Below are 25,317 nucleotides of genomic sequence, written 5' to 3'. Positions count from 1 at the left end.
CCTCCAAGAAAAATATGAATTGGTCTCAGGCCATGGAAGAGCTCAAAAAGGATTTGGAAAAGCAAGTAAGAGAAGTAGAGGAAAAATTGGGAAGAGAAATGAGAGTGATGCAAGAAAATCATGAAAAACAAGTCAACAACTTGCTAAAGGAGACCCAAAAATATACTGAAGAAAATAACACCTTAAAAATAGACTAACCCAAATGGCGAAAGAGCTCCAAAAAGTGAATGAGGAGAAAAATGCCTTAAAAGGCAGAATTAGCCAAATGGAAAAAGAGGTCCAAAAGACCACTGAAGAAAATACTGCCTTAAACATTAGAATGGAGCAAGTAGAAGCTAGTGATTTTATGAGAAATCAAGAAATTATAAAAGAGAACCAAAAGAATGAAAAAATGGAAGACAATGTGAAATATCTCATTGGAAAAACCACTGACCTGGAGAATAGATCCAGGAGAGATAATTTAAAAATTATTGGACTACCTGAAATCCATGATCAAAAAAAAGAGCCTAGACATCATCTTTCAAGGAATTATCAAGGAAAACTGCCCCAATATTCTAGAGCCAGAGAGTAAAATAGAAATGGAAAGAATCCACCAATCACCTCCTGAAAAAGATCCCAAAAAGAAAACTCCTAGGAATATTGTAGCCAAATTCCAGAGTTTCCAGATCAAGGAGAAAATAATGCAAGGAACCAGAAAGAAACAATTTTAGTATTGTGGAAACACAATCAGGATAACACAAGACCTAGCAGCTTCTACATTAAGGGATCAAAGGGCTTGGAATATGATATTCTGGAGGCCAAAGGAGCTAGGATTAAAATCAAGAATCACCTACCCAGCAAAACTGAGTATAATACTCCAGGGCAAAATATGGATTTTCAATAGAATAGAGGATTTTCCAGCATTCTCGATGAAAAGACCAGAGCTGAATAGAAAATTTGACTTTCAAATGCGAGAATCAAGAGAAGCATGAAAAGGTAAACAGGAAAGAGAAATCATAGGGGACTTACTAAAGTTGAACTGTTTTGTTTACATTCCTACATGAAAAGATGATATTTGTAACTCATGAGACGTTTCTCAGTATTAGGGTAGTTGAAGAGAATATGCATATATATAGACAGAGGGCACAGGGTGAGTTGAATATGAAATGATGATATCTAAAAAATAAAATTAAAGAGTGAGAGAGGAATATATTGGGAAAAGGAGAAAGGGAGAGATAGAATGGGGTAAATTATCTCACATAAAAGTGGCAAGAAAAAGCTGTTATAATGGAAGAGAAGAGGGTGTAGGTGAAAGGGAATGAGTGAATCTTGCTCTCGTTAGATTTGGCTTAAGGAAGGAATAACATACACACTCAATTGGGTATCTTACCCTAAAGGAAAGTAGAGGGGAATGGGATGGGGGGGGGGGTGGGAATGATAGAAGGGAGGGCATATTGGGGGAAGAGGTAGTCAAAAGCAAATATTTTTGAAAAGGGACAGTGTCAAGGGAGAAAAGTGAATAAAGGGGGACAGGATAGGATGGAGGGAAATATAGTTAGTCTTTCACAACATGACTATTATGGAAGTGTTTTGCATAATGATACATGTGTGGCCTATGTTGAATTACTTGCCTTCTCAAGGAGGGTGGGTGGGGAGGGAAGAAGCGAGAGAATTTGGAACTCAAAGTTCTAAAAATAAATGTTTAAAAAAAGTTATTTTTACATGCTATTGGGAAAATAAGATATACAGGCAATGGGGTATAGAAATCTATCTTGCCCTATAAGAAAGTAAGGGGAAAGAGAATAAGGTGGGGGGGCAGTAGTGGGGTGACAGAAGGGAAGGCAGACTGGGGAAAGGGGCAATAAGAATATATGCCATCTTGGGGTGGGGGAGGGTAGAAATGGGGAGAAAATTTGTAACTCAAAATCGTGTGGAAATCAATGTTGAAAACTAAAAATGTTAAATAAAAAGAATTGTGGAGAAAAAAAGAAATAATGAGCAAGATGCTCTCAGAAAAACCTGGAAAGACTTACATGAACTGATACAAACTGAAGTGAGCAGAACCAGGAGAACATTGTACGCAGTAACTGCAATATTGTACAATGATCAACTGTGAATGACCTAGCTATTCTCAGGAATACAATGATCCAAAGCAATTCTGAAGGACTTATGAAAATGTCATCTATCTCCAGAGAAAGAGCTGATAAAGGCTGAATGCAGATCAAAACATACTTTTTTTACTTTATTTTTCTTGGGTTGTTGTTTTGTTTTTTTGCTTTGTGTTTTCTTTCACAACATGACTAATATGGAAATATGTTTTGTGTGACTGCATATGTATAACCTGTATAAAACTGATTACTTTCTAAATGAGGGTTAGGGAAGGGAGAGAGAGAATTTGGAACTCAAAATTTTCAAAAACAAATGTTAAAAATTGTTTTATATGTAATTTAGGGGAAAATAAAATATTAAATAAAAATTTTTAAAAAGCAATACATACTTATATGAGTGTATATATGTGTGTATATATATGTATATATGCATGTATAGGTATATATGTATACACACAAACCCAAAGACAACAAAATAAAAGGTAAACTCTATTAGAAAACCCCATAACTTTTAATAATGGTAATGATGGTCTGGGATTTTGCCAAGAATGAAGAGAGATCCTTGTGCAAATATTGATTTAAAACAGATTGTTAATCAAAGAAAAGGTTGTTAGACTTTGGGAGAGATCCTTAGAGTGGGAGAACTAAGTCCTGCTTCCTCCAACTAACCCTCTTGGCTTCTAGATATGCTTTATGTAAGTGGGTAAAAAACTCTGTTTGTCAGTAGGTATATGGGTCCCCAGGGCTCAGCCACCTGCTAAGTTCAGCCTGAGCATAAACAGTTAGCCTACTCTAAGAATAGGTGTTCCCCCTGGAAGCTTTGCTCACTGAGGGTTCCCTGGTTCCCTCAGAGCTAAGCTCCTAGGTAAGCTACTGCCTAGATAACAGCTATAACACCTCCTCCCTCCCCTTAAAAACCCAAGGCAGTGTCAGGAGAGTCTTTCCGCTAGAGGACACATAGTTAACACTTCTCCATACCAGGAATTTCTTGGTCCCAAGTCATAGCCCTAAGGCGAACAATTACCTCTTTCTCTCATGGTTTACCCCATATTAGACAGCACTTGTACCAAACAAAGATTCCCCAGACAGAGAGTAGGAAGGTGATGACAATAATAGTAAGTAATAATCTCCATTTATATGGTATTTTTAAGGTCTTGCGAGTACTTCCCTTACCATTAACCTGTGAGATGGGTAGGTGTTTTATTGTCCCTTATTTATTAGCTCCCATAATATGAGCCTTGCTTATTATAAACACTCCCCTCTTATGCTCTGAAATGAGTATTCTTAACCTGGGATCCAGGTCCATGGATAGATTTCATAGAGTTAGGTGACACAGTGCAGAGGGGAACTAGATTTGGAGTCAAGAAGATCTGAGTTCAAATCTAGCATCTAAATACTAGCTATGTAACCCTAGGCAAGTCACTTAACCCCTGCCTCCATTTCCCCACCTGTAAAATGTAGATAACAATAGCACCTACCTTTAAGGATTGTTGTGCGGATCAGATGAGATGATACTTATAAAGTACTTGGCAAACCTTAAAGTGCTATATAAATGCTATTTATTATTATATCTGGGGGTCTATAAACTTGAATAGGAAAAAAATTACTTTCATTTTCATTAACCCCTAACTGAAATTTAGAACTTCCTTCAGTTACTGAAAAACATTCTTCTGAGAAGGAGTCCCAAGGGTTCACCAGAATGTCACCAGAATGTCCATGATGCAAATTCAATAGCACCTGCCTTAAAATCACATCGCAAGTGTAAATAGCATACAACTTGTGATCAGATGTCACTGCTGTTCACCTAATGTCCTAGGCTAATTTCGAATTGCAAATAAAATAAAAATCACGCTCCACTGCCTATCTGCAGACCATTTGAGTAGATTCTCAAGGATAAGCCATCCCATTTTCCCTGACGTATAGGCTAAGCTACACACATGGTGTTTTGGACTTTTTTCAATTTCCTGACTTCCCCAAATCAGGCAGTTGGTTATCATGGTATCCCTTCTCTCCTTCTCTCTGGAGTATTTTCTTCATCTGGCTTATTTTCCTAAATCTCCACATTGAGTTTAAACATTCTTTAGTCTCCCATCATCTTCATTCTAAAGAATCATCTAGGTATTGTTGGGGTGCCTGACATAACTGCGACTGAAAGTCACCTTTAGATCTCCCTTTGAGTTTCTGGCACACAGGGCCTATATGTTCAAATAAAGCCAAACTGACTCAATTTTGGAACAATTTTGGAACCCAGGCGTATTTTTACCAGTCCTTCATTATTAATGTCTTAATAGTCCACTTCAGGCTAATAGTACAGTATTAGAAAGAAAAAAATGGCAAGATGTAAACATGACCAAAAGCAAATATAATTCTTTAATTTATTATTGTGTTTTAAAACCTACAAAATCTATTGCATTTTTCCTTCTGAAATTCTTTTATGGTGATGTTGATTTCTGTTGGTTTTAGGAAATGGTGATTATTACTGCAGTGGGGATGACTTAAGTGAAGTTGCAAAAGTTGTACCAGATGAAATTGAAAAGAAAATTGAAGCAAGAACCACATTACTGAGGTAGGAATGGCATTTACTTGGTTCTAAAGAACTTTACTGTATTTCACTACATAATTGTTGCAGATTTTATGACAAATTTTTTTACAGAAAAGTGGGGTGCAACCATTATGTGGAGCTTTTAAAAAATTTATGCTGGTATTAACTTAAAAATCATTTATTATTCAACTATGTTTGGTACAAGATTAGGAAGCCCAGAATACTCGTGAATATATGGTAAAATTGGGAAGATGTAAGTCTTACCATATCACATGACTTACCCATGGCAGCTTTGCCTGCCCACTCCACCTTGGGCCTATGCTCTTCATTGGGTTGAGTAACAATACCTTTAATACTGCAGTGCTCCAAACAAACTTCACAAGTTGTCTTTTGGAAATATACTGACAGTGTGAAGGCAATGAGAATTCCACACTCACGGCTCTCAATGCGTGAGAGATAAATGCATATCCATATGCAACTGGTGAATACATTGCTGATCTGTTTATCTTTTAAGTGTCATGACAAGCAGAATTATACCATGAAACCATTACACGACGAAAGGTTATAAACCAATTTTTGGACTGAAAAAACAGGAGGCAATGATTGTGCAGTGGAGACAGTTACGTGGTGAAATGCAGTATTTGTTCATCAGAATTGCGCTTTTATGTGTAGAAGTAAAAAAGTTTTTCCTGTATGTCTATTGAGAAGATTTAGTAAGCAAGCGTAGTTCTTTATTTTTTAGTTACATTTTTTTGTTAATTTTTAACATTTAACATTCATTTTTAAAAATTTTGAGTTCCAAATTATCTTCTTCCCTCTTGCTCCTCCTCCACTCATGGAGAAGGCAAGCAATATGATATCAGTTAAACATATGAAGTCACACAAAACACATTTCCCTATTAGCCATGTTGCAAACACATACAAACAAGAAAAATAAAGTTTAAAAAATAAAACAGTTCTTTGTACTGCTCCTGTTTCTTTGATGTTCCTGCTTTTTACAATTTGTTAACTACATCTGATGCTACTGCCCATGAAAGTTTGATTAAGAAGCAATTGACATATGGAATGTTTCTACTTCTTGAGGTAACAGGCAACAGATTTTAGCAAATGCTCAACCCACCCAGAAGACTTCGTGACTAGAACCACCTCTTCCAATTATAAATTCTCCTGGATAGGTCTCATGATATTTTCATGAAAGTTTTTAATAATAGTATTAATGCAACTAGTAATCTTGTCTTTTAATAATAGCTTTTGATAATATTTTTTGGTTTGAACATTTCAATGGGAGAAGTGGGGGGGGGCGTCCATGTGTTGCTTCTAGGGTCCTTGAATTCCCACTGCTGGGACACTGTAGCATGATACCTAAAAGACTCATCCTTATCTAAAGGGTCACTGTCTCTTTACAGACCAATACTGCTCTTGACTTTAAAATTTTGGAATCTTGAAATTTGTGGGATACACACACACATACACACACACACACACACGTACATACGTAAGTTTTTTAAAGGCCCAGTGGAAGGAAGACCAAATCAACATTTGCAATGTCAGATGTGTCAGACACTCTAACATTAATATCTAAAATGAATATAATGGGAGGCCAAAGAATGTTTAATTCTTTGTAATGTAAAGACTATAGGCTCTTGTATTGGATACTCTTCATCTAGTCAGGGATCCATTAACTCAGGCTTAGAAATATTTCTCCTATATTATATAGTTTCATTATTGATGTTCTGGTTGGGGGGAATGTAGGCTATTATTGTCCATTGTTTTTCTTTGTTCGTCTTTTAGGAAATTTGTTGCGCATTTTATAGATTTTCCCAAGCTCCTAGTTGCGGTGGTAAATGGCCCTGCTGTAGGAATCGCAGTTACACTTCTTCCACTATTTGACATCGTATATGCGACTGACAGGGTAAGTTATCTTTTCATTTCTCTTTTAAAATTATCACTATCATTAATATAATTCTCTATAGCAGTGATATGATTACTGAATGAATTGCTACATTTAGATTTCCAGAGTCTAAGTCCGAGTATAATAAAAATGACTTTTTGTTTGGAAGAGGGATGATTCCCCTGCCCCCGGCCCCATTTTTTTTTTAACAGCTGGGTTGTTCTTAGTGAGGCATGCTGGTCAATATATCAGGCAGCCTATTATTCATTCTTCTGTTAAATGCTGCTTTATAAAAATGTTGCTTAATAATCATACAAAATTTGTCAAAAAATTATGAATGAATGAAAAAATGAAGAATCATTTTGAAATTCACTTCTCCCAAGTACACTAATCTTAAAACCATAAGATGTTAGAGCTATAATCAATTTTAACAGTTATATAATCCAATCAAATGAGAAAAGAGAAAAATAGGCATTGGAATAAGCATTTATATAGCACCTATTATGTGCCAAACACTGTGCTGTATTTTTTTTTTAACAAACATCATCGCATTTGATCCTCATAATGTCCCAATGAGGCAGGCAAGACAAATGTATTTATTCATAGCAGACATTTATATTGTACCTCCTATGTGCTAGACACTTGCTAAGCACTTTACAAATATTATCTTATTTGATCCTCACAACAATGAGGTAGGCACTATCATTATTCCCATTTTACAGTTGAGGAAACTGAGACAAACAGAGATAAAGTGACTTACCTAGGGTCACACAGCTAGTGTCTGACATCGGAACTTGGGTTCTGACAACATTGAACTTGGCTTTTCCTGACTCTAAGCCCAACACTTTATCCACTGCTCCACTAGCTGCCTCTGATAACATATGTAAAGTGATTTGCAGACCCTAAAGCACTAAATGCTAGCTAGATTATTATTTTTATTATATATAATCAAACCCCTCATTTTACTGAGAAGGAAACAGTTCCAGAAAGTTTAAGTGGCTTACTGAAATTCACATAGCCCAGGAGAGACTTTATGTTCCCCATAAGTTCACCTTTCATAAAAGAGTACTTTATTCTTTATTCTTTATGTCTAACTCAGCCTAAAAGTGTTTCACATGGCAATAATCTCCTTCCCCAATAATTTTTGCTCACATTTTTGTAAGCATTCTCAATTCAGTAAATGATCATGATCTGCTCATCATTTGGGATGTTTTGCTTTTCCTAGGGAATGAATTTCTTGTTCTGTGCTAAGTATTCCATTTAGGGAAGCTAATCAGGTATCAAAACACTCAGTACCTCAGTGATTATGCCATCCCTAGACTCCATTCAACCAGACCCTGTACAACACATTGTTAGAAATAATACTTTTAAGCAATCAGTCAACAAGAGTTTACTAAATACTTACTCTGTGACCAGGCACCATGCACACTGAGAATACAAAGAAAAAGAAAGAACAATCCCTAAATTGGAAATCCTGAAAATCAAAAGAGAGATTAATAAAATTGAAAGTAAGAGAACCATTGAACTAATAAAACTAGGAGCTGGTTTTATGAAAAACCAATAAAATAGATAAACTAATGGTTAATTTGATTTTAAAAAAAGAAGAAAACCAAACTACCAGTATCAAAAATGAAAAGGGTGAATTGACCAGCAATGAAGAGGAAATTTAAACAATTATTAGGAGTAATTTTGCCCAATTATATGTCAATAAATCTAACACTCTAAGTGAAATGGATGAATATTTACAAAATATGAATTGCCCAGATTAACAGAATAGGAAATAGAATACTTAAATAATTTTGTCTTAGAAAAAGAAATTGAATAAGCTATTAATGAGCTACCTAAGAAAAAATAACCAGGACCAGATTTCTACCAAACATTTAAAGAACAATTAATTCCGATACTATATAAACTTTTTAGAAAAATAGACAAAGAAGGAGTCCTATCAAATTCCTTTTATGACACAAATATGGTGCTTATACCTAAGCCAAGAAGAGCAAAAGCAGAAAAAGAAAATTATAGACCAATTTTCTTAATGAATTTAAACAAAATACTAGCAAGGAGATTACAGCAATATATCACAAAGATCATACATTATGAGCAGGTGGGATTTATAGCAGGAATGCAGAGCTGGTTCAGTATGAGGAAAACTATCAGCATAATTGACCATATAAACAACAAAACCAACAGAAATTATATATTTATGATCAAACAAGAGATAGAGAGCATTATGGAGTAAAAAAAAAAATAGATCATTAAATTGAAAAAGTTTTACACAGACAAAACCAATGCAGCTAGGATTAGAAAGAAAGAAAATTGGGGGAAATTTTTTTTTACATCAAGTTCCTGTGATAAAGCCTCATTTCTCAAATATATAGAGAACTGAGTCAAATCTGTAAGAATACAAGCTATTCTACAGTTGATAAGTGGTCAAAGGATGTGAACAGGCAGTTTCAGTAGAAGAAATCAAAGCTATCTGTAGTCATGAAAAAATACTATAAATCACTGTTGATTAGAGAAAAGCAAATTAAAATAACACTGAGGTTCCAGCTTGAATCCATCAGATTGGCTAATATAACAGAATAGGAAAATGACAAATTTTGGAGGGGATATAGGAAAATTGGGACACTGTTGGCAAAGTTGTGAACTGATCCAACCATTCTGGAAAGCAATTTGGAACTATGCCCAAAGAGCTATAAAACAGTATGTACTGTTGCAATAAAAATCAACAAATAAGGAAAACTCCAGTTCAAAGTTCTGAGCACAGTGATTTATTTGCAAGGCTAGCAGTTGCCAACAAATCAGGTTGTCTGCCTCCTCAGTCATCACAGACAAACACAGGTTTTACAGAGCGTCTTTTGTGGTAGTAAAATAGGAGCTGGGAAATTATAGAATCTTGAAAAACTTACTTGGATGAGACAAGTCACTTGACTTGTAGTTAGGCTAGGCACATCCTGGAACAGTGAAGATGTAATTTGTGGCTATTGACAGCATTCAGAGTGTAGGTGTGTTGGAAGTGAAAGTCACCAGCTAATTAACTTTAATTGGTCAAGATACCACATTAATCAATCTGTCCATGAAGGAAATTGGTAGTTGTTGTCCTTCCTTCTCCAAGAGGACCAAAATGACATCACTATGTCAGGGTCAAGGTACAGTGTGTCTGACTGTGACTGATCAGACCAATACAAGCTCAGAAAACTCTACCAAAGGTTGGGCACCAATAGTCCATATGAACATTTGGAGTGGAGATATCTTTAAATTTGTGAATCACTTGTTTCTTCCTTGTTTCTTTTTGACTGCAGTTCTGCTTTGCCTATAGAGCACAGTGCCTTTGATGTGGGCATGCCATGCTGGGCGGTTCCATCAAGGGAGTATTTCATTAACTGAAATGTCCTGTTACTGTAGTAGCTGTAGTTAAGATGTTAATTGAACGCAGAGCTAAACACAGAGGGTAACTTAGACTTGAGAAATGAGGTAATGTTTATGCTAGCTTAGTTCAGCTGCAGGGGCTCAGCTCTACAAAAATGAGGAACTTAGTCTCTGACTATGGTGATTATATACCTCTTAATCTTCCTTTCTCATTCTTTAATCTTTTTTTCATGCAAAACACATTTCTATATTAGCCATGTTGTAAAAAAAAATGTAAATGAAGTGAAAGAAATATGTTGCAGTCTGTGTTTAGTTCATCAGTTCTCTCTCTGGAGATGGAAAACATTTTTCTTTTCTTTTTTAAAAAAATTATTTCATTAAATACTTCTCAATGTAAAAAATTTTAGCATCATTTTTTAAAAAAAAATTTTGAGTTCTAAATTCTCTCCTTCCCTCCTGGTCCTCCCTTCTCCTTGAGAAGGCAAGCAATTTGATATCAACTATACATGTGAAATCATGCAAAACATATTTCCAAATAAGCCATGTTGCAAAAGAAAACAGACAAAGCCAAGAAAAATAAAGAATATAAGAAAAGTATGCTTCAGTGTGCATTAAGAATTCTTCAGTTTTCTCTCTGAAGGTGGATAGCATTTTTTTTGTCATGGCTGCTTTGGATTTATTGTAGATCATTGTCTTGATTAGAATAGCTAAGTCTTTCACAGTTGATCATCATAAAACATTGCTGTTACTCTGTAAAATATTCTACTGGTTCTTCTCACTTCACTTTGCATCAGTTCATAAGTCTTCCCAGGTTTTTCTGGAATCATCCTGCTTGTTATTTCTTATAGCACAATAGTATCCCATCAAAATCAAATATCACAATTTGTTCAGCCATTCCCCAATTGATGGGCATCTCCTCAATTGCCAATTTTCTGCCACCACAAAAGGAGCTACTATAAATATATTTGTACATATAGGTCCTTTTCCTTTTTTCTTTTTTTTAATCTCTTTGGGATACAGACCTAATAGTGGTATTGTTGGGTCAAAGATTATGCACAGTGTTATAGCCCTTTGGGCATGGTTCCAAATTGCTCTTCAGAATGGTTAGTCCAGTTCACAACTCTATCAATAGAGCATTAGTGTACCTATTTTTCCATATCCCTTCCAGCATTTGTCATTTTCCTTTTTTGTCATGCTAGCCAATCTGATAGGTATGATGTGGTACCTCAGAGTTTCTTAATTTGCATTTGTCTAATCAGAAGCAATTTATAACATTTTACATATGACTATTGATAGCTTTGATATCTTATTATGAAAACTGCCTCTTCATTTCCTTTGACCATTTGTCTATTGGGGAATGGCTTTTATTTTTACGAATTTGAATCAGTTCCTTATATATTTAAGAAATGAAGCCTTTATCAGAGAAACTGGTGTATCAGTAAGCAAGTGTCACAATATTGATGGTGACCATAAATATGCCTGTATAGTTCTTATCACAGAATATAAGAGATTCTCCATATAGAAGGCAGAAGAAGTAAAAAACATTTATTCAGACACCAGAGGATCAAATCTCAAAACCAGTAACTCCAGTTCAACATAGCAGCAATTATATCCCAAAACCGTTAAGCCCACTTTATCATAACAGCAAGGAACTTAAAACACAATATCACAGCAGGGAGCCAAGCCATCCCATAACCTCCCCCTCTGCTGGGGCCTTCCCATAAATACTCACTGGCAAATCCTAGCTGTCTGCTTGCCTTTGTCCTCTCCTCCCACAGTTCTGAGAGAGTGCTTAAAGGCTACCCTCAGAGTATATATACCCCTTTTAGAGCCTGAGGGCTTCACAACCCTCATGACCTAATTAGCAAAAGGATGTGGGCCTTCCTACAAACAAGCCTCTCCTAATCAAGCTTCCCTTAACTAGCTCTACCTGAGACCTACTAATGGGATTACATTAATTACATTACATTATTACATTACATTAACACCAAAACAGCTTGTAAAAATTTTCCCCCAGTTTTCTGCTTTCCTTCTAATCTTGACTGCATTAATTTTGTTTGTGCAAAAACTTTTTAATTTCATGTAATCAAAATCATCCATTTTACTTCTTGTGATCCTTTTTATCTCTTGTTTGATCATAAACTCTTTTATTATCCATAGAGCTGACAGTCTTATCCTCTAATCTTGACATTTCTCTATCTACTATTGGTTCCTTCCCTACTGCCTTCAAACATGCCTAAATCTTCTCATCCCTAAAATCCTTCCATTGCGCTCTACCATCCACTTCCTATATTGCTCCTCCCTTTCTCAATTTAACTCCTAGAAAAAAACATCCATATTTACATTGTCTCTACTTCCTGTCATGCCTCAGCGCTTTGCAATGTGACTTCCATTTTTTCATCATTCAACTAAAGTTGCTTTTTCCAAAACTATCAGATATCTACTAATTGCCAAATTTGAAAATCTTTTCTCAGTCCTTACCCTTCTTGGCCTCTTAACACTTTGACACACTAACCACTTTCTCTACCTAGAACCTCTTTCTTTTGGTCTTCATGACACTACTATCTCCTCGTTCACCTTCTACCTGTTGACAGGTCTTTTTTGCCGACTCATCATCCATTATCATACCCTCTGACTATGAGTATTCTTCAAGACTGCTTCAGACCTTCTTCTTTTCTTTGTCCACACAATCTTTCTTTTTCCTTCAAAACCCCTCTTTCAGACTTCCATATTTCTGTCAAAGTTCCCACCATTCTTTGTTTAGTTTGTTCTGTCTCAGAAACTCCATGATTCTAAGACCCTCCTTTCCCTCCACGTGAGCAAAAGGCATATTCCCCTGCCTTCTCTTTCCTACATACTAAAAAAGAGTTACATCATAGTAAATACACCCCTCCCCCAAAATCAGTTTTTGAAGCCAAGTTCTTCTCCAATGTGTGCCCCATATCTATCTTTTAGTATTTTAACAGTACTACCTGTCTAATTGGTATGTATTACTGATTTTTCCATAACTATAGCTAAGATATTTTGTTTATTTCCCTTTATTTGCAATTGTGTCTGCTTTATTTAATCAAAGAGCATTTTTAAGGCAAGATTTCATCTGAAAAGTGAATGAGGAAAATTTAAAACGCTCTTGATTTCTTGCTTGCTCACTAATTCAGCTATAAATTTTAAAATCACCTTTGAAAAAAATTGAGGGAAAAACTTGGCTCATGCATCTAACCACAATCTAAATGAATGAATGAATGAATAAAATGAATGAAATCTAAGCATCCTGTTTATACTATAATTATTGTAAATTGGTTCCCTTCCATCTAAAATTCATGAAGACTTTTATTCTTTGTGAAGCAAAGACCTGAGGAAAATCTAAGAATATCCAACTAACTGGTTTTCATTTAAAAAAGGTGGTAGCACACACTTATAATACCTGCTATTGGAAAGACTGCAGCTGGTGATTCTCTTGAGTTCAGGAGATCTGAGCTATAATAGGGCTAAAGCTGATTAGGTGTCCATACTAAGTCTGGCACTAATGCTATTAAAGCTCACCTCTTCCTCCACAAGGAGCAAGGGGTAACCAGTCTGCCTAAGGAGGGGCAAACCAACCCATATCAGAAACAGATCAAAAGGTTGGTGCCAGTCAACAGTGGGAGCAAGGCCAATGCACTTTCAGCCTAGGCAAGGGAGACTTGGTCCCCCCAAAACAAAATGAGAGAAAGAGAGAGAGAGAGAAGAAGAAAGCTAACTGAAAAGTCACAGCAAGAGTGTTTTTGTTTGTTTCTTTTAACAGGCAACATTTCACACACCATTTACTCAGCTGGGCCTGCGTCCAGAGGCATGTTCCTCTTATACATTTCCAAAGATAATGAGTCCACTCAAGGTAAAATTGAAAACTTGGTGGATGGCATGGGGAGAATAAAGCCAATGTGTTACATAGCACCTTCTTTTAAAATTTTGTTAATTGTTTTAAGTATAAAAGAATACCATATATTGTTTTGAAGAGCTGTACACAACTAACTCCTTGAGGCATTTGCCTGTTAACCTGTGGGGAGAGCATGTTACTTAACCAGAAGACAGATTGGTTTGTGGACAGGAATGAAAGCCTGCTGAATTTGAGTTGACCTTTCACATATCTGTTCTTCACAGTTCATCGGGGTCTGACTATCTGCTCCATAGGCCGAACAAACTCAGATCAAGTAGGCTGACCCTAGAGACAGAATTCCCAGGGTGTCAGGGAGCAGAACGTCTAGATGGGCAGTCCCACCATAAGGAAAAGGAAATGAGATACTGGAGGAAGAGGCAGTCTATGGCAGCATGGTAGTAAATAGGTTTTATTGAGGAAGCTTACTTACAAGGCCAGTCCTGGGTGGCAATCAGTCCTAGTCAGATGTTATATCGGAACAGAACAAAAAAACACTTGGTGTCAAAAAATGGCCCACGGTTACATAAGTGGTTATGTAAGTTTTACAAGGGCAGTTTTATAATAGAGCTGAGTTACTGTTATATAACCATGACACCCAGACATAAAATATACTGAGATCAAATCCTTGCTTCCTCCCCTGTACACAAAGGGTTTTACCTTCTGTGGGGAGGAGTTCCTGAGAGCTGTTAGCATTTTTAATGAGATTTTTTTGGGGTAGAAACTAGGCATGCAGTGAAGACCAAGCTTAGTATTTGCCCATCCCTGCTTCTCACCCATATCTCTCTTTCCCAAGAGGTGCAGATTGCACCAAGCAAATGTCAGAAAATGTCCCAGTGCCCACAGAGGATATGTTTATTTCATCAAGCTAATATCTTCACCTTGCTCTTCAATTTAGGCAATTGAAATGCTTATTTTTGGAAGGAAGTTGACAGCCCAAGAAGCTTATGCTCAAGGACTGGTTACTGAGGTTTTTCCTGATAGTATTTTTCAGAAAGAAGTTTGGACCAGGTTGAAGACATACTCACAACTGCCCCAGAAGGTAAGTGTTCATGTTTTCACATACATAGGTCTATGGAAATAACTTTCCAAAAAAGGAGGAAATGCACTTTAAAGAAATAAATAGGAAGACAGGACTTGGAATGGCATCTTGGTTTCTAAACTTTTTACTTTTAGAAATCTGATATATGATATTTGCCTTTGAAAGTCCTACCTTTGATCATTGTATTAGCCAAGCAATAAGCACAACATAGACGATAATGGTGATTATTCCTGTGTAGTTATGTATCACAAAATATGTGACTCTTCATATATAAGGTAGAAGAAGTAAAACATTTATTCAGACACCCGAGAACTAAATCCCAAAACCAGTAAATCCAACCCATCCAAGAAGCAACCAAATCCCAAAACCAGTAAGCCCACTTTATTATAACAGCAAGGAACTTAAAACACCATATCACAGCAGGGAGCCTTGCCAGCCCATTAGCCTTGCCTCCTGCTGGGACCTTCCCACAAACACTCACAAATCCTAGCTGACTCCTTGCCTTCAATCCTCTCCTCCCAAAGTTCTAACTTGCTCTGAGCATTTCCTGCTCCAGCCTTCCAGTTCCAGTTCAATAAGCTCCTCCCACCACATATGACTTAGGCTTCCTGTGACATAAGCAGGTCACATGGGCCTATTAATGGATGGGAAAGCTTCAAATTTATATTACCATTACAGTCATTCAAATACTGTATTAAATCTTGAAGCCAATGACAATATATTTTTCAGAAAACCTAAAATCACAGTCTTTTGATACACAGAAGCTCTTAGGGTGAGAAAGACCTCAAGCAAACATGAAACATTTCATTTTCCTTGTATAAAACATGTAGTTGACATTTGTTATTTTAGTGACCAGTAATGGAGAGGGGGAATTGAGGGAAATAGAGATTATTCTGTTCGTAACACTACCAGCCTTAAAGCTTACAGCTTTAAAACTTACAACTCTAAAGCCAGTTTTCACTTTTTAAAAAACAATTTTGATTTAAAGGGCTTCCACATGCCATTTAATGCTATACATAATTATTTTTCTGGAACAGAGTGAAATCTCTTCTTAAGAAAGATCACATAGCACCTCATTTTAGATATTGCAAGAAGTAAAAAATGAACTTTGTAGTACACTGACTAAGATTTTTTATTCATTCAATTCATTTTACTGGCCATTCAGTAATTTTAAATTTTTTTCTATTTTTTTAATTAAGAAAAAAAATCTATTTTCTTTCCCTCTCACTTCCTCCACTAAAAAAAACTCTTAAGACAAATATACGTAATCAAGCAAAACAAACTCCTTCATTCTCCACATCCAAAAAATAGATGTCTCTGTATGCTAAGTCTGTCTGTCAAGACATGGGTAACATGCTTCATCATCAGTGCTCTAGAATCATGGTTGATCATTACATTGGTCAGAGTTCTTAAATCTTTCAAAGTTATTTTTCTTTCTAGTGTTGATAATTGTACAAATTGTCCTGGTTTTGTTCAGTTGCTCTCATCAGTTCATACAAGTCTTCTTAGGTTTCTCTAAGATCTTTTTTCTTTTTTCTTATGGAATAATAGTATTCCATTACATTCATGTACTTTACTTGCTCATTCCCAATGGATAGGCAGTCCCTTTGTTTCTACTTATTTGCCACTAGGTGAAGTCTGAGTTTTAAAAAAAATCCTTTTTCTTTCCTTCTCCACCTTAGCTTCTATTAAACTTACTCCAATTCTGCAAAATGAAGAAAACCGTGTTTACCTGAAGTCGTTAGCAAGGTTAAAAGGCTAAATAGACTCGAATTTTTCCATCAGTAGCCTTGGGATCTTGAAAAATCAATGAGGTGTTACATGGGCATATGTATAAGCAGGAGCAGAAATGTGATACAAGGGCCTTCTCGGACTGTTCAGCCCCATTGATTTATTGTAAATGGAGTTGGGGGAAGGCCGTAGAGATATATGCTATCAGAAAGTGAACAAGAGACAAAAGGGCTGCCACTTTGTGACTTCTAAGTGGATAATGCAACTACCTAAAGTGACAGCCTTGTAGATTTGTACCACTTGCTTATTTAATATGGTAGCTAAATCACTTGTGCTTTTGTACAACCCTATGTCTAAAGGTTTTATAGAATGGGGTGTTGGAGCATACAGTGGGGGAAAAAAACAAACAACTCTGAAATAGCACTTACAACACTCTGCCTTTTGTTACAGTGATATGTGTGTGTGTGTATAATATGTATGCATATACACACACATATATATATGTGTGTGTCTATACATATGTCTGTATGTATATGATGTCCCTAATTACATTGCAAGGTCCTTGAGGGCATAGACCATACCTTTATAGCATTTGGCCCCGGACCTTGCACATAATGGGTACTCAACAAGTAATTTTTTTTCTTGAATGAATGAGTTAAGGATGGAATAATCCTATATTTATCATACTTTTGCTTTCGTTTTTCTACAGACTATGATGTCTTCAAAACAGTTGATTCGAAATTTTGAAAAAGAGACACTGCACAGAGTTAATGTTGAAGAATGTGCTTTACTTGGTGAAAGTTTGCAAAACTCTGATGACCACCTAAATGCCCTTGTAAACTTTCTAAATAGAAAGTCAAAACTCTGATGGTTTTGAAAATGAAGATCAAACATTTTTGAAGCCATAATTAATTTCCTCTTGTTTAATATACATGGACTAAAATCAGGGTGCCTTTTGCCATTATTAAACTACTGTTTTGATAACTATATTTCAATTGTAGACCCACATAATTATGTTAAATGATCTTTAGAGCTTCAGTAAAACTGTTTTCTGTAATTATTTACATTTCATATTTTTTGCCATGAATTTATGGTACCAATAACACTGTAGCCTTGTGCCTGGAATATTAGCAGGAAAAGCAGACACTGCTCTACAAGCCGAAATAATGTCCTCATATATAATTAGAGCACTTTGTCGTCCCAGGGTAGTGACTGATTCAATAGGGCCAAATACTAACATCTCTTCGGTAACCGATTTTTGATTCATTGATGGTTTCATATTCCTTTCCAGCCATCTAACGTAAGAATAAAAGGAGAAAATGGTGTTACAAAAAAATTAATTTAGCTACAGTTATTCACAGTGTAATAAAGAGAATAAAAGAAAAATTGGTCCCTGTGGTTAATAACTATTACCTTATTTATTACATGGTGCTTACCATCCTACTGGAATTTGGTGGTGTATGAATAAGGTACCTGAAAGATGCTGTTGCCTTCTATTCAGCTACCTGTTTGCATTTACTACAGGATAAAGACTAGATGTGTGAACAGAGCCTCTGAAAAGTGTTCGTAGACAATTCTGGCATCTGAATCACAGAATCTCAAATTTGAAGGGACCTTAGGACATCTGATCCATTCCATAAGTGAACAAGAATTGAGGGAGGTGAAGTCAAGATGACAGAGTAAAAGGGATCAATGCAGCAAGCTGCCCCTCTCCACAAAACTCCTCCAAATAGATCTAGAAAATGCACCAGATCAAACTGTAATGGGAAAATCCAAAAAAAAAATCATGAGTCATTTTCCCACCATCAGGAGACAGAATTATGGACACTGGGGACAGGTAGAGCCATGGGCTCCAGCACACACAGAGAGGCTATGCACCAGGACCAGAGGAGATCTCAAATATGGGCTGGGGCACCACAGGGTTCAAGAACAGGTGCCAACTAGCAGCTTTGTCTGTCATTACCTAGTTCTGGGTCACAAATCCAAGGCATACTGTTTAACAGGCCTTGTACCCTAGGCTGCCATCCTGTGGTATGGAACAGCTACAGGCCCTAGGCTGAGAGGAATGAGTCCAGAAACAATCAACAGCAGTTATGACTAATCCCAGGGACAGAGGAGAGTTTCAGTTCCAACTTCTAGCCCAATCTGAAGCCAGCAGAGGAGTAATCAAGGCAGAAATCACAAAACCAAAGGGGAGCCTACAATTCTGTTCCTCAGAAACACAGGGCTTCCTAGCTGCAGTGTACCATTACTCAGACTCAAAGCCAGGTCAGGAACTTACAGAATTTAGACAAGCAGAGTAGAGAACAGACTTTGTCCTAGATCAGACTGTTCTGGGAACACTGAAAGTTTACAGGCCTTCACTCTCAGCTGTCTCTGAGATCCTAGAATAACACAATATTCAATACTCCAAGAAGGCCAAGACCAGCCCAGACATTCCCTCCAGAAGTATGTAGGAACTAAACTTAATATGTACAGTGCAGAAAAAGTAGGCTAGAAGAATGAACAAGAAAAAAATCCCTCCATAAAAAGCTATTATGGTGACAGGTATGCTCAAGAGAAAAAAAAATCCAGAAGAGAATATCTCTAAACCATCTACAAGCCAAACCTCAAAGGAAAACACAGCTTGGGCACTACTTCAACCAGAATTCCCAAAAGAGATGAAGCAAGAGTTTTTTTTAAGAGTTCCAAAAAAATCTTTATAAATGAAATGAGAGGACTAGGAGGAAAAATGGAAAATAAATGGAAGAACTGGAAAGGGAATTAACTGCTTGGCACAAGAGGTAAAAAACCTTGCCCAAGCAACAAACTTCCTGAAAATGGAAATGAACCAAATGGAAGCCAATAACTATGAGACAATAAGAAATATTAAGACAAAGTCAGAAGACTGGGAAAATAGGAGGTATAAGGTCTCTCACAGGAAAAAAAAGACTAACTTGGAACACAGAGGAGAACATAATTTTAGAAACATTGGACTACATGAACACTATGTCAAAAAAAAAACAACCCCAGACATCATGTTTCAAGAAATCTTAAAAGAAAACTGCCCAGATCTCCTAAAACCAGAAGGTAAAGAAATAGAATCCACTGGTCACTTCCAGGAGGAAGAAAAACCTTCCAGAAATGTTGTAGCCAAAATCCAGAGCTTCCAGATCTAAGGAAAAAAAAATAATGCAACCTGCCAAAAAGAAAGAATTCAAGTACCAAGGAGCCACAGTCATGATCACACATAATTTAGCAGCCGCCACTCTTACAGAGCAAAGAGCTTGGAATATAATATTACAGAAGCAAAAGATACAGGTTTACAGCCAAGAATAATTTACCCAACAAAACTAAGTACAATCCAGTAGGGAGAAAATGTACCTTTAATTAAATAGAAGATTTCTAATCGTTCCTGATGAAAAGACCAGAACTGCATAGAAATTTTGAAGTTCAAACATGAGAGTTAAAAGAAACAAAAAGGTAAACACAAATGAACAATTATAAAGAACTAAACAAGGATAAACTACTTATATTCAAATATGGGGAGATAATACATTTGTTCGCTCTGAGCCCTTTCATCATTAGGGTTCTAGAAGAATTCTAATTAGACAAGGACTGAGAATCTTTTAAGTCTTGATGACCTAAAGAGAAGATAAGAAGCATGGGTGGGGAGAAGAATGCTCTGGAAGTTAGATTAAGGGGAAATATATAATCTTATATAATACACAAGTAGACATCTTTACAAAGAAGGAAGAGGGATTTGGGGAGGGGGGAACTAACACTTGAACCTTACTCTCATCTGAACTGGTCAAAAGAGAGTGGAGTGTACATACATTTCATTTATTGGAGAAATAGAAATAGAAAGGAAAGGCCTGAAGAGGGAATTAGAAGGAATTAGAATTAGATTAAGGGAGGGATTAGTTTTAAACAAAACAAACTAAGGATATACAAAGATATAGCTCTTTTTGAGGTGTCAAAGAATGAAAATCTAATGGGATGTCCATAAATTGGGGAACATATGAACAACTTATGGTAGATAAATGTGATGGAATGTTATTGGGCTGTAAGAAATGATGAAGGAGATAATTTCAAGAAACCTGGGAAAACTTGTATGAACAGATTCAGAGTGAAGTGAACAGAACAAGAACAATTTATACAATGACAACAATATGGTAAAGACAAATGACTTTGAAAGACCTTAAGAATAATGACCAACCACAATTCCAGAGCACTAACGATGAAACATACTACTCACCTCCTGATAAAGAAGTGAAGGTGCAGAGTAAGTCGTAATTTTTTTTAGCTATGGGCAATACAGGAACTTGTTTTGCTTGACTATCTATGTTTGTAATGGGTTTTATTTGTCTTTGGTTCTCAATGGGGTGGGGTGGGAGGGAAAGGAGTTGGAGAGGCAGAGAGAGGAGGCAGATTTTTACTATTTGAAAAAAATAAGATATAATTTTTTGAATGAATAAAAATCCCTCCTACAAAATCCCCAAGTGGTATCCAGCCTTTGCTTGTAGACTTCCAACCAGAGAGACAGCACTACATCCTAAGGCAGCCCATCCAATTTTGTGGCAGTCCTAATTGTTAGGGAAGTGTTTTCCTTATGGTAAGCTTAAATCAGCCTCTCCTAATCTTGCATGGATTGCTTCTATGAATCCATGTTGATAACCCATTTGAACCTGACTTCACAATTCCTAGTCCTCCTTGACTCCTTTGACTCCTATGCTTTAGGTTAATTCAGAACATATGAATGAAAGGTATCTGCTCTAATAAAACTATAATCTATACAAATTTATGTTACCCAGTACAACTTGCCTGTCCCTTGGAATGCCACTGTTAGAGGCAAACTTATTTTCAATTAAATTCTGTATTTGAAAGTTCTTGGGGAAATTGGGCTACGTAACTTCCTTTCACCAGCCCTCTGTATCCTTATATGTAAAAATGAATGAGTTCAATTCTATGATTTTTAAGCTCTCTCCCATCTCTAAATCTGTGAGTCTTTCAGGAAATACATAAACATTGACACTTTATGTTTGTGGTAATTGGACAGTTCTCCTTAGAGTTATGTGACACACATGAGCTTTTATACCTACTCTTTGTCCTTACTGAACTCTCCCATTGCTCAGCCACTCCTCCTGGACTCAGTCTATTAGCTCTTTCTTAAATGCATGAGACTTAGTGAGGCTTCTATGGTCATCTGCTTCAGCATTGCCCCATTACTTCATGCCACTTCCATTAGCCCTTGATTGCCCACTTTGCTTGATATGGCAGGCTCTGACCCTACATCTCTTGTACCATCCACTGCTAAACCACAAGACATCATTCCTGGCTTCTGCCTTCCTTCTATTATCTTCAGAATAAACCACCCCTTCTCTTCAGCTTTTAGATATCTACAGATCACCCCTATTCATCTTCTCCAATAGTCTTGCTTACATTATTTTCTTATTAAACCTTTTCTTCCTAATTAGTGCAAAGATAAAGGACAACCTCCAGGTTTTATTCTGTAAAACTTGGACTCAGTCAAAAGGCCACTCCCAAGGACCTAGAAGGCCACATATGGCCTTGAGGCTGTAGGTTCCCCCCTCCTGATGCTACCCCATTTAGAACAAGTTCAGAATTTCTGATGTGCCTTTCAAGGAGGGGGGCAACTAAGCGGCACAGCACATGCCAAGCCTGGAGTGAGGAAGATCTGAATTTAAATCTAGCCTCAGACATTTATTAGCTGTGTGACCCTGAGCAACTTACTTAACCCTGTTGCCTCAGTTTCCTCATCTGTAAAATGATCTGGAAAAGAAAATGGCAAACAGCTCCAGTATTTTTGGCAAGAAAGCCCCAAAAGGGGTCATGAAGAGTGAGACAAAAACCACTAAACAACAATCAACAAGGCTTTATTTTACAAATACTGCAGGTGGCAGGTGATAAGTATGTATCAGAACCAGTTTATTGTTGTTGTTACTCAGTCATTTCAGTCATGTCCAACTCTGTGACCCCTTTTGGGGGTTTTCTTGGCAAAGATACTGGAGTGGTTTCTAGTATCTGGTTTCCTTCTCCAGCTCATGTTACAGATGAGGACGCTGAGGCAAACAGAGTTAAGTAACTTGCCCAGGGTCACACAGCTAGTAAGTGTCTGAGGCAAGATTTGAACTTATGAAGATGATTTTTTCTCAGTTTAGGCCCGGTGCTCAATCCACTGTGCCACTTAGTTGTCCCAACAGAACCAGTTAGCCCTCATAAAAAGAGTAACTGGAAACAATTGGACATATTGATAAAGTACAGAATGAAATAGATCAAAGGGATAATCAAACCAGTGAGGACATTTTGAGAACAACAAATCATCAAAATAACAAAGTTCTAGATAACTGCATTTGTAAAGCATCCATCAGCATCTACAGATGAAGAGGAGAATGAGGAAGCTCCTCCTAATTTGCCTGAAGCTGGAGGGGCAGAGTTTGAAAGCAAGTTGTAGGACTGATTTTGATTATGATAAAAAATACATAGAAAAAAAGTTCTCTCCAATCTTGATGGAAGTAGAGATTCATTTTGAAAATGAACTAAGATCAGATGGAGGTCTAGGACAAACTTGACAAAATGTTCAAGTCAGAATAGAGTACCTGAGACAGAAGGAAGATGGCAGAGTTAACAGGAAGAAGTGTAGCTTATATCCACATCCAGAGAAAGAACTTTGGAGTCTGGTTGCAGATGGAATATTTGCTCTGCTTTTCTTTTGTTGTTTTCTTTTGTTTCTTCTTTCTTGTGGTTCCTCCCATTAGTTCCAATTCTTCTTTACATCATGACTAATGTGAAAATATGTTTAATATGAATGTATAAGCAAAGCCTATATCAGACTGCATGCTGTCTTGGGGTGGGGGGAAGAGAGGGAAGGGGAGAAAATTTGAAACTCAAAATCTTATAGAAGTAAATGTTGGAAACTAAAAACAAATTAACTTTTTTAAAAGTATAGCTTAGCTCCCCAACACACCTCCTGCACAAAGTTCTACAAAATGCACCAGACCATATTCTCATTAAGAAATTCAGAAAAACAAAACAAAACAAAACCAAAAAAAAAGCAAATCAGATTTTCAGCCGTAGTGAGCATAGGGAGATAACTGATAGGTAATGTGGTTCCTGGGTACAGGGATGAAGTCAAGGATGGAGCATTCTGGGACATGGCAAATGAAAAAGGACAAAGGCTGTGCAGCAGGGCAAGAAGGAGGTCCTTGACTTTGTGCAGATTGCAGGGACAGGTGCCAACTAGCAGTTCCATCATTCATTATCCAGTCCCAAGTAAAAGATCCAGGTCAGCCTGAGGGAGCAACCTGAACCTAGATGTGGTTTCCAGAGCAAGTCAGTCAATAAACATTTAAGCACCTACTATATGCTTACACTGTGCTAAGCTTTGGGGATAAAAACAAAGGAAAAACATGATTCTTGCCCTCACTGGAGGGCACAAGGAGCTCACAGTCTAATGCTAAGAAGTAGCCACTGGCCCCAGGCTATGTAATAAGCTATGAACCAGCGTGGAAGGATGCACAGCCCTGTGGCTCTGACCCCAGGAGCTAAGCAGAGTCTCATTTCCTTCCTCTTGCCTTCAGGAGACTAATCAGGGTAGGAATCCCAGAACAAATGGGAGTCTATAGTTCTGTCATATTGAACCTGCAGAACTTTCTAGCTGAGTCCTATAGCAATCTACTGAAACTACAAATGGCAAGGCCTGTTGCTCAGACCCTAATCCAGGTCAGGAGCTTGCAGGGCTTAGACCAGGAGGACGCCGATCAGTTTGGCTCAGACCATTTGGGGAGCGTTGAAACCTTTCACATTCTCAGCCTGCACTGTCCCTGAGATACTGATGTTGTACCAGAAGCGAGTGAGACACGTCACAGAGTATAAGTTTTAAATGGAGAATTTATTAGCCAGCGGCCATTAGGGGTTTGCTACCCAAATCAAATGGCCCCGAGTTGGGGTGAAAGTGTGGCTTATATAGAAAATACGGGGTACAGAGGTTAATTATCTCTTGGAACTTACAGGCCAGGTCACAGGGTGGTGGGTGGTCCCAGGGAACAGGAACAAAGGTCTTGACAGATCAAAAGATTCTGACAGGTTGTCGTTAAGTGGGATAATCTTATCTATTGACATTCCTTGGAAGAGCCATGGAGTCCCAGGGATGTAAGGGTCTGACAGGTTATCATTCAGTGGGATGGTCCTATCTATTGACATTCCTTGGAAGAGTCAAAGGGCCCCAGGGATATTTGCTAAATGCTGAAGAGATCTGAGTCCATTCTTTCTGGGGGTGTTTGTCAGAGTCTAGGGGTTTCTCAGGGGTCTCCTTAGCAATAACTTATTTTTCCAGTACCTGTAGCCAGAATGGCCTTTGTTTTCTTTGAGTGACTCAGCTTACCTCATTGAGCCTCGCTGGGCCATACCTGGGAGCAGAGAACTTCCTGTGTGACCTCTTCCGGGGCAGGAAGTCCAGAGACTCATGGCCTGCAAGCAGAGAACTTCCTGTGTGATGAGTCATGGGGCTGGCTGAGGGGAGGTGTGTTAACCTGGTCTATGCTAGGGGGAGGGACCAACTCAAGAACCAATCGGCTCTGGTCATTCAGGCAGTGCTTGATGATGTCAAAAACTCTATAAGAGGGGAGAGGACAGCTTGAAGATCCCTTTTCCGGTTGGAGCCAGAGATGCCTACAGCCGAAGCTGAGCTACCGGTGGCAGAGCTGACCCACGTGGAGCGAGGAGTGCTGAGCGAGGACTGGA

General features: G+C 37.5%; 1 protein-coding gene across 1 annotated transcript in view; it reads left to right on the top strand.

Annotated features, from left to right (window-relative positions):
• The window catches only part of ECI2 (enoyl-CoA delta isomerase 2), a 53,551-nt gene extending 35,590 nt beyond the window's left edge, over window positions 1–17,961 (top strand). Inside the window, exons 5-9 of the mRNA XM_036738305.1 lie at window positions 4,551–4,653; window positions 6,421–6,541; window positions 13,674–13,763; window positions 14,701–14,844; window positions 17,285–17,961. Coding sequence (XP_036594200.1) covers window positions 4,551–4,653; window positions 6,421–6,541; window positions 13,674–13,763; window positions 14,701–14,844; window positions 17,285–17,443 — 617 coding nt within the window. The 3' untranslated portion in view covers window positions 17,444–17,961. The remainder of the gene's footprint in view (window positions 1–4,550; window positions 4,654–6,420; window positions 6,542–13,673; window positions 13,764–14,700; window positions 14,845–17,284) is intronic.
• Window positions 17,962–25,317: the final 7,356 nt, after the last annotated feature.

This window comes from Trichosurus vulpecula, chromosome 1 (genome assembly GCF_011100635.1).
Source record: "Trichosurus vulpecula isolate mTriVul1 chromosome 1, mTriVul1.pri, whole genome shotgun sequence".
NCBI lineage: Eukaryota > Metazoa > Chordata > Mammalia > Diprotodontia > Phalangeridae > Trichosurus > Trichosurus vulpecula.
Note: the sequence above shows the minus strand (reverse complement) of the source record. Positions and strands in the feature narration are given on the sequence as shown.